Source organism: Sapajus apella, unplaced genomic scaffold (assembly GCF_009761245.1).
Source record: "Sapajus apella isolate SASKATOON/1434 unplaced genomic scaffold, GSC_monkey_1.0 scaffold103, whole genome shotgun sequence".
Classification (NCBI taxonomy): Eukaryota; Metazoa; Chordata; class Mammalia; order Primates; family Cebidae; genus Sapajus; species Sapajus apella.
In genome coordinates, this window is record NW_022437043.1 from 5,816,572 (window position 1) to 5,826,858 (window position 10,287).

At 54.4% G+C, this 10,287-nt stretch overlaps 2 protein-coding genes across 2 annotated transcripts; one reads left to right on the plus strand and one right to left on the minus strand.

The window, feature by feature from the left end:
• The first annotated feature begins 2,661 nt into the window (after positions 1 to 2,661).
• ERAS (ES cell expressed Ras) lies at positions 2,662 to 4,418 on the plus strand. The gene has a single exon (XM_032258633.1). The coding sequence runs from the start codon at positions 3,500 to 3,502 to the stop codon at positions 4,199 to 4,201; it is 702 nt and encodes a 233-aa protein (XP_032114524.1). The 5' UTR covers positions 2,662 to 3,499; the 3' UTR covers positions 4,202 to 4,418.
• Positions 4,419 to 5,451: 1,033 nt separating this feature from the next.
• PCSK1N (proprotein convertase subtilisin/kexin type 1 inhibitor) lies at positions 5,452 to 9,821 on the minus strand. Its single transcript, XM_032258634.1, has 3 exons — positions 9,607 to 9,821; positions 6,042 to 6,514; positions 5,452 to 5,813 (listed from the first exon to the last, which is right to left on the minus strand). Exons 1-3 carry the CDS (start codon positions 9,718 to 9,720, stop codon positions 5,618 to 5,620), a joined length of 783 nt encoding a protein of 260 aa, XP_032114525.1. The 5' UTR covers positions 9,721 to 9,821; the 3' UTR covers positions 5,452 to 5,617.
• Positions 9,822 to 10,287: the final 466 nt, after the last annotated feature.

The window sequence follows — 10,287 nt, forward strand, 5'->3', positions numbered from 1 at the left end:
TGGTCAAAATCTCACCCCCACCCCCACCTCCCAACACACACACACACACACACACACACACACACACACACGACAGGAGGCGCTGCAGGGGACTCAGGGAGGTCTGGCCGCCATTTGCGCACCCCTAGAGGCCGCTGTGGCACCCACATGTCTGCACGCAAGCCACCTTTGGGGCACGACCCCGTGCTCCCCCAGGGGGCAGAGTCGCGGCGTTGCGGGGGGCCGGCCTGAGGAGCCGAGGGAGGGCGGCTGCACAAGGCCACTCCCCTACCCGCCGCCTGGGGGCCCCCGGAGAGCAGCATCGCCCCCCGCCAGGCCTGTCAGAGCGTCCCAGCGCACCATCCTCCTCACGGACACAGGTGAGCGGGGCGCCCGTGCCCTGGCCCTGCCAGGTCTGGGAGTCTCCCCATGCCGGCTTTGGGGGACACTCCCCCAAGCGCCAAGCCTTCAGGCGAGCGGCTCCTCACGCATGTCGGCCCTGGGCTGGAAGCGGGGCCGTCTCACCCGAGTCGGGATGGGTCTCGACAGGGCGCCTAGGCTACGCTACTCACACCGAGCCCGAAGTGGAGTCCTGGTTTCAGGGACTCCTCTGCACTCTGAGTTTTGCACCTCACCCGGCCTCGTCCGGGAAAGCGCGACTGGTGAGGCCAACCTGACCCCGGGTCCCGACCCCTCAGCGCGCCGGCCTGGGTGAGCTGGGCAAACCCCCATAACCTGGTCCCGGGGGCTCCGAGCACGCGGCCACTGGGACCTTCCAGAGGCTCCATGCCACTTGAAAGGACCGAGAGGAGCCGAGACCCCCGGCCGGTCCCCTCGGCACGCGCCTCTGCGCCTCGCGGCTGTGGGGACCAGGGCCGTGGTCTCCCCAAGCGTCGCGGGGACTGGGCCATTGTGACCCCGACCCGCCGGGAACCTGGGGTGGAAGCTGCGCTTGGCCGCTTGGTCCAGTCCCGGGCTCCCCCTCCTCACCGTTGGTAACCCCAGACTCCAGCCGCTCGGACCCCGACTTAGGAGGCAGCCTCAAACCCGCCTCTGCCTCCTGACCCATCCCTAAAGATGGCCAGGCACTGGCCAGGCGCGTTGGCTCACGCCTGTAATCCCAGCACTTTGAGGGCTGAGGTGGGCATATCACCAGCCTGACCAACATGGTAAAGCCCATCTCTATTAAAAATACAAAAATTATCCAGGCATGGTGGTGCGCGCCTGTAGTCCCAGCTACTCGGGAGGCTGAGGCAGGAGAATCGCTTGAACCCGGGAGGCAGAGGTTGCTGTAAGCCGAGATCGCGCCACCGCACTCCAGCCTGGGCGACAGAGCGAGCGAGGCTCCGTCTCAAAAAAAAAAAAAAAAAAAAAAAAAAAAAGATGGCCGACACTCCTACAGGACCCCCAGGAGCACAACTCTCCCTCCACGTGCGCCGCCGCCGCCTCGCCCCTCCCCCAGTCCTCCAGGTCTTCTTCCTGTCCCCAACCGTTGGGGACCCCCAAAGCTCCGTCCTCCGCTTCCTGCTCTCCTCATCCCATCCCCACCCCTCCTTCTGGGCCAGCGCCGCCAGTGACCATTCCCAGGAATACCTTAGAGCTTGAGGACGCCTCAGCCGCATCCCTATTTGGGTCCTTACCCCCACCCGACCTCCGGATCTCCAACTCCACCAAACCTCGAAACCACCATCTGCCCCCAAACTGCCGCTGCTCTAGGCTTTCGGAGGGGAGACGTGGCAACAGCCATTAGGATGCACTAAGCGGAGCACTTCCTGAGCCCTAGGACACCGAGGTGCATTCACTGAGTCAATGGGGTTGTGCTACTGATAACTAACACTAATTGACCACCTACTGTGTGCCCATCCTCTTCAAACATGCAACTTCCTTGTTCCTTACCTTGTTATTGTCTCTTTCTCTCTGCCAGAATGTAATCCTCACAAGGGCAGGGTCTTGAGTCTGTTTTGTTTACTGCCATAGCACAATGCCTGGCACAAAAGAAAATTCTTGAATTAATGAATGAAGATTAAATTATAATTTAAGGGCCGGGTGCAGTGGCTCACGCCTATAATCCCAACACTTTGGGAGGCCGAGGCGGGTGGATCAAGAGGTCAAGAGATCGAGACCATCCTGGTCAACATGGTGAAACCCCGTCTCTACTAAAAATACAAAAATTAGCTGGGCATGGTGGCACGCCCTGTAGTCCCAGCTACTCGGGATGCTGAGGCAGGAGAATTGCTTGAACCCAGGAGGTGGAGGTTGCGGTGAGCCGAGATCGCGCCATCGCACTCCAGCCTGGGTAACAAAAGTGAAACTCCGTCTCAAAAAAAAAAAAAAGTATAATTTAAAAGCCTGGCATGAACTGAGCACCTTCTGCATGCTTATCACCCACTACTAACATACAGTTCACTTTTTTTTTTCTTTCTTTCCTTTTTTTGAGACGGAGTTTCACTCTTGTCACCCAGGCTGGAGTGAAGTGGTGTGATCTCAGCTCACTGCAACCTTTGCCTCCTGGGTTCAAGTGTCTCTCCTGCCTCAGCCTCCTGAGTAGCTGGGATTACAGGTGCCCACCACCACATCCGGCCAATTTTTGTATTTTTAGTAGAGATGGCGGTTTCGCCATGTTGGGCAGGCTGGTCTCGAACTCCTGACCTCAGGTGATCTGCCCACCTCGGCCTCCCAAAGTTCTGGGATTACAGGGGTGAGCCACCGTGCCCGGCCCACTTTTTTATCTAGTTTGTTATCTCACACCCCGACCAGAATATAACCTTCATGGGGGCTACAGTTTGTTGTTTATTGCCCACCTCCGTGTCCTGGCCACATAGTAGGTTCGCAATAAATATATGTTGAATAATTAATAAATAAAGACTACATTCTAATGATAATGGCTAATGGACCACATGATTTACATACTTATTTGGTTTATTGTATTATCTGCCTCTGCCTTTTAGAACATAAACCTTCTAGGGGTGGCAATGTTGAGTCCCTACTCTCTGGCAGGCACCATGTTGGGCTGGGATTCAAAGGTGACCAAAACTGGCAAAATCCTGCCCTCCCTCTGCCATGGGGAGGAACTGTTAATGGCCATGGGGATTCTCTTTGGGGTGAGGAAACCGTTCTAAAATTTAGTTATGTTGATAGTTGTACAACTTAGTGAATGTGCTAAAACCCGTTAAATTGGACATTTTAGCTGGCTGAACTTGATGGGATGTAAATTACATCTCAATAAAGCTGTTTGAGTAATCCAGCCTTCACAATTGTCTGTTTGAGTGAGGAGGGAAGGAGAGACGGGGAGGTGGGGTGGAGGGGAAGAGAAAACAGCATAAATCATGCATATATAGCATGCAAATTGGAAGGTGATCAGCACACAATAGGCACTCAATAAATGTTGAAATAATGACACCTCACTGTCTCCTTGCCCTCAGATGGTCTCCCCTAAGATTTCCTCGATTGTCTTGCTTCTTCTCTTCCCACTTGCAGAAACTGCTGCCCACACCTCTACCCTGAGCTGCCTGCTGGGAGCATGGAGCTGCCAACAAAGTCTGGCACTTTCGACCTGGGCCTGGCCACATGGAGCCCTACCCTCCAGGGGGAAAACCACTGGGGTCAGGCACGCTGCAGGGACGTTGGCAGGCAGCTGCCTGAGTACAAGGCAGTGGTGGTGGGCGCAAGTGGCGTGGGCAAGAGTGCGCTGACCATCCAGCTGAACCACCAGTGCTTCGTGGAGGACCACGATCCCACCATCCAGGATTCCTACTGGAAGGAGTTGGCCCTGGACAGCGGGGACTGCATTCTGAACGTGCTGGACACAGCAGGGCAGACCGTCCATAGAGCCCTGCGTGACCAGTGCCTGGCTGTCGGTGATGGTGTGCTGGGCGTCTTTGCTCTTGATGACCCCTCGTCTCTGATCCAGCTACAGCAGATATGGGCTGCCTGGGGCCCTCACCCTGCCCAGCCCCTTGTCCTCGTAGGCAACAAGTGTGACCTTGTGACCACCGCTGGAGATGCTCATGCTGCTGCCGCAGCCCTCGCACACAGCTGGGGTGCCCACTTTGTGGAGACCTCAGCCAAAACACGGCAAGGTGTGGAGGAGGCCTTTTCACTGCTGGTCCATGAGATCCAGAGAGTCAAGGAGGCCATGGCGAAAGAGGCCAGGGCAAGGTCCTGTGTGGAGAAGACCCGGCACCAGAAGGCCACCTGCCACTGTGGCTGCACTGTGGCCTGAAGGTCTTGGCCAAGAAATGTAGACCCTCCCCAGGCCAGGGTGATTGTTCGCTTGACTTGAGACTCCTGAAGCTACTAGCTTTGAGGGACACATTCCATATACTAGGGAAAGATGGACACCTCTCTTGTTTTCACTTGGTGAGGGGCTTTTTGGTAACACAGGAGTACCTAGTGTTGCTTTTGTTATGTCAAGTTGAGAGATTTTGTGCAAAATTAAATAAATGGTGTTTTGGGTTTCAAAGCTGCCTCCGTTCCAAGTGTTACGTGGGTGGGAGTGAGACTGGGTAGAATGTTGCTTGAGTTGTGAGAATTCTTTCATTCAAGAAATTCAGGGGGAGCCCACTGTGTGATACTTTGGATACAAAGGAGGTAGAGGCAAACAAGACACTTAAAAACCTGACCTTATAGATATGATATCGTGCTAGACAGTGATAGAGGCTATGTATTAAAGGCAGGTGAAGGAATAGGGTGACAGGTCAAGTAAAGCCTTCTTGAGAGTAGATGACATCTGGACAAAAACTTGGAGATAACCATGGGCAGAGGGACTGGCCAGTGCAAAGCCCATGGCCATAAATCAGCTGCCACCATAGCAACCCTCAGTATCTCCAGGGCCTCGGCAAGAGTACAGGTAGGCCTCTATACTATATGACTAAATATGTGAACATTTAGACATTACTAGTCAAGTTTTACAAAGTAAATGAAATACACCCTACCCTCCCACTTTGGCAAATACACTGTTAGTGACCTGGATGCTCAGGCTCCAATTTCTCAGCCTTCTCAGAGTTCCCCACCAGAATGTGCCTGTCTGCCAGAGTGTGCCTATATGGGGACCTCCCGATCCCCCAGTGCTCAGCCCCCTCCCTTTCTCTCCCCCTCATCAGAAGGTGCTCATGTGTGCCTGCGACATCTCAGCCAGCACCTCAAGCTCTACTCATGTGACACAAGCCACCCCTTGGCCCTCAGGAGGATGGACCCTTGGAAGATGATGGTGCAGGCCCTGAAAGCGGTTTCAAAGCCTGGGATCCCCATACCCAAGTGAGGTCTAAAAGGGGGACACAAGATCTGCGTGGGCACTGCCGTTATCCATGTGGATGCCTTCCCCTCCACCCCTAGGAGAGGCATAGACTGAGCAGGTGATGGTTCTTAAGTGCAGGACCCAGGGTAGGGGCTCCTCTCCCCTAGTCAAAGGGCCACCACCACTTCGGAAACCACTGGCCCCTAGAAACTGCCACTAACACAGACAAGCACAGAGCTGCTTCAGATCATGTTTATTGTGGGGCCAGTGGGTAGGGATCCTCGGATGGGAGGGCTGGCTGGCCGGGGAAAGTTGCTCTGAACGTGCTGGCGGGGAGCAGTGCAGGTGGTGGGATGGCGGGGGCACTCCTAGGTCCCACGGTGGACGGGATCCGGGCTATGCTCACGGTGGCAAGAGGCGGCGTGCAGGCATCTGGGGCGCCGGGGTCTCTAGGCGTTTCACGCGCAGCAGCGCCCCCAGAACGCCCTCAGGGGGCACCTCGGAGCCCACATCCTGGTCAGCAGCGCGGCGGAAGCGGCGCGGGGTTGCCACCCCCTCGGAATCCGCGCTACCTGCAAGAATCCGTCCCAGCAAGTACCTGCAGGGCCGAGCGCAATGCAGTGAGGCTGTGTCCGCTGTGGGGCGTTACCCGTCCCCTCCCCCGGAGCCAGGCATCCTTGCCCCTACTCCATGGAGCCAGGACCTCACTCCTAGGGCCCCAGGACTTAGGGGTTCGCACTCCACGAGGGATGCAGGAGTCCCAGTTCCTCGCCCTCGTCCTCCTCGGACGCAGGCGCCCGATCCCTTCCCAACCCCTGCCGGGCACCTCAGCAGCTCAGGGTCCACGTCGGGTGTCTCGTCGCCGGCGTCCTCGGCATCCTGGCCCGCGGGGCCGTCGTCGTAGACCGGCGGCCGGGATCGGAGCGCCGCGGCGGGGACGGGCGCGGGGACAAGCTGGGCTGCGAGGGCCGCAGGGTCAAGGCGGGCGCGGAGCAGGGCGCGGGCGAGCTGCGCTGCCGGCGCGTCGGGGTCGTCGTCCAGGCCCAGAGTCGGGTCAGAGTTGCGGGGGGCGCCCCAGACGCGCAGCATCTGCGCCAGGACGCGCGCCTGCTGATCCTCAGCCTCCTGCGCCTCCGCCCGCGCCCGCTCTTGCCGTTCGGCCTCCAGCAGATGCGCCAGCGCCCTCGCCAGCTCCTGCACCGCCCCAGCCGCCTCGCCTCGGGGCACTGACCGCCGGAAGCGGCGGGGAGTGCCAGTCTCAGCCAGGGGCGGCGACGCTGCGCTTAAGCCGCGGGGCTCCTGCGGGGAAAATGAGGTGGGGGAAAAGAGGTTGTCAGTGTCTGTCGAGCCAGGGACTCCCAGCCCGGGAATCTCCGTGGACCTCAAACATCCCAGATGCCACCAAAAGCGGACACCCCTAAGGCCACTAGAAACCCCCAAATATCTCCAGACACACTTAAGACCACCAAAGATCCCCAGACACCTCCCCATCCTCACACCACAGCGTGCCAGTGATCCCTTGGTGACGCTCATAATTCCTCCCTCCCCATCCTCACTCCTGGAGACCGGGTTTCTTCACATGAAGTGGTGATGGTAGATATGACAGTTACAGATTTTTCCATATTAATATTGTGGACAATAGGAACTATATAAATAAACTTATTCATATATCATTTAGCATGTGTACAAGTTCATCTGTAGAATAAATTATCCAATGACAAATTTTCAGTTCAAGCAGTTTTGAAACCATTTCCACAAGTTTAAAGAACTAAAAGAGGGTACCAATATTCTAAGCAAGGAATAAAAGATAAAAATGACCATGTATGCCCTAAGTGCATGCAAAAAAGAACAAAGAAAAAGAAAAAAAAATGACCATGAAGGTTCGGAAAAGAAACATACAGGCCACATAGAAATATGTTTAAAAGGAGCGATGCCGGCAACACAAATAGTCAATAAAAGAGTAGTTCAGAGAAGATACAGAGAATTCCTAAAAAGTGGTAAGAGAAAAACAAACTCATACAGAAATAGAAAAAATACATGATCACCTATTTCACAAAAATGATTACTAAACATATGAAAAATTGTGCCAGGTGTAGTGGTTCATGCCTGTCATCCCAGCACTTTGGGAGGCCAAGGCAGGAAGATCACTTGAGGCCAAGAGTTTGAGACCAGCCTAGTCAACATAGCAAGACCTATCTCTACAAATAATAAAACAAAATAGTCCCAGCTACTTGGGAAGATGAGGTGGGAGGATCCCCTGACTCCAGGAACTCAAGGTCACAGTGAGCTCAGATCACACCACTGTACTCCAGCCTGCATGACAGAGGAAGACCCTGTCTCTATGAAACAGAAAATTAAATTAAAAACCTCATTAGTAATCAGGGGAAAGCAAATTAAAATGCCAGTGAGATACTATGCATAATATAATCAAAAGATTGACCCAAGTCAGAAAGTATGATAATATAAAGTGTTGATATGAATGCAGAAAAATGGGAACTCTCATACTATGCTGTTGAGAATTAAACTGGAAAAGTAATTTTGAAGAGCGGCTTAACAACCTCTAAAAAAATGCATACATCTTATGACCCACTCCTGGGATGTTACACCCCAGAGTAGCTTTGGCACATATACTACTGGTCACAAGTTCATGAAAGATGGCGGCAGCACTGTTCATAATAGCTTAAGGGGGGGGAGGAGAAAAGCCTGGAAACAACCCAATGTCCACTGACAAACTGAGAATGCATTTATAAATCATAAATCATGACGTCCTCATAGGATATGATATCATGCAGCAATAAAAATAAATGAATTATAGCCACATGCATAGACTTGGATGAACCTCCGGACCAAAGTAGAGTCAAAAAAAAAAAAAAAAAGCCAAGAATTTTTTTTTCCAGAATTTCACTACAGACTGCCTGAGACTACCAGACACCCTGAGGACTTCCTAGTGACCCCTAGTGACTGCAAGGAACCAGTCACCCAGTATGATTCCATTTTGATGTTCAAAAGCAGGAAAAACTAAACAATGGATTGTTTTGAGAGCTACACATATGTGATAAGCTACAAACAAAAGTAAGGGATTAATGAACAGAAGATACAGAATAAGGACTATGGGGGCGTAGGGGCTGCCATGGGGAGGGGCACACAAGGGCTTCTAACTCTTAGGCTCTATTTATTCAGCTTAGTGATTGTACACGGGGGAGTTATTTTGTCATCATTTATATTGTACATTTATATTAAACACATTCTTACACGGATATAAGGTAGCTATTTTTGTAAATTCCCATGTTTGACACAGACAGTATTGAAGAACTAGAGGAGGATGCCTCTGCAAGTGCCCTTGCTTGGCGCCCCCCACTCCTCAGTCACCCTGGAGTATCACACTCACCAGCAATCACAGCCTCACACACACTCATGAAGACTGACAGACCTGGAGATGTCACAAATGCAACCCAACACTGCCACAGCCACATGCAAGGACCTGCACACATTCACATCCGTAGCTGCTCCAGCAGTTACACTCGCCAAGCCACCCAGGTGCAAGGACATGCACCATCCTTAAAGACACAATGCAGCAGAGAGACATCATGGCTCCTCTCCTCACGATGACACAGCTCCACAAAGAAAAGGAGAAATAGCCTCAGGGACATCCATAGGAAATCCCAGGCACTTGGTCCAACAAAACCCCTAGGGGAATGTGGACCTGGAGATGCGAAGACCACTCCCTCTCAAGCAAAATCGAAATCACACACAGACACACACACACACACACACACACACACACACAGAAAGAGAGAGACAGAGAGAGAGAGAGGGAAGAGGGAGAGACACGCCCATAGGACATGCCACCACACATATAAAGATTCACAAATATACACACAGTGTCACTGAGAAAACAATCGGCCCCACAAAAGAATCGCGCCAAGAAGTATCCCGGTATCACACACACTACATACCCAGACACACGGTGGCACCTTTGTAGGACACTTGGAAGCGCTCAAACCAAAGAACACACACTTTCAAGGACACGACACCTCCACACCGCTGTCCTCACATCACACGCAAACACATCGATGCGCGCGCGCCCTTTCTTAAAGCGCCCTAGTGCCGCGGACTGCTCCACAGGCACCGGGCGCGGAGAGGTGGGCAGGGCCCGGCTACCGGCGGCGCCAGGGACACCACCACCCGCACAGGCAGAAACCGAGCCGGTTCTCAGGTATGCTGTCGTGGCCTGGGCGCCGACCAGCGGCCGGAGCCCAGGCCATCCTCGCCCATCCCTCCGCAAGTTCTGGGAACCAGCTCCAGTGAGGGTGAGGTAGCGCAGCCCCAACCCAACCCTAGCTGGTGGCATCCTCCCCCAACCCCCACCCCGCACCGGACTGGGGTCGCACCTTTACCGGCCGCGCGCAGAGCGCAGGGGGCGGCCGAAACAGGCCCAGCAGCAGCAGTACCAAAAGGCCGACGCCCCCGGCCCGCGGCCCCCGGAGCAGCGGCGACCCCGCCATGCTGCCCCAGCAAGCCGGGCTCCGGACGGGCGGACTGGCTGGCAAGTGCGCAGTGCCAGGGCAAGCTGGCTAGGCAGCGGCGCTCTGCGGCTGCGCACGCCCGAAACCGGGCCCCCCTGCCTCGCCAACCCCCACCCGACGCACGCGCATCCTCCGGGAGCTGCCAGCCCCTCCGGCCCTCCGTCGCCTTGGAGATGCCCAAAGGGCAAGGTGGAGAGCTGGCGGTTGCCATGGCAGTCGGAGGGCAGTTGCTAGGGCAACAGACCTCACTGTTACCTTAGCAGACAGGAAAAATTGACTCAGCGGCGCAATGGGGGTCTGGTCCTCATCTCTCTTCCTTGGGGAGGAGATGGACTTTTGTTTGTTCATTAAATAAACCGGGCCGGGCCCTCGCCAGGGAGATGGGTTCAATCTAGGTGATGTGAACATGGACAGCTCAGTTCATCATTCTAAGGCTCAGGGTCTCAGTGAATTAAAGGGGTTACTACTGACAGCCTCCCTCAAAGTGACCTTGGAGGTTTCAGAATGACATTCAGTAGGAGCTCAGTAAATGCTCTTTTCCATCCT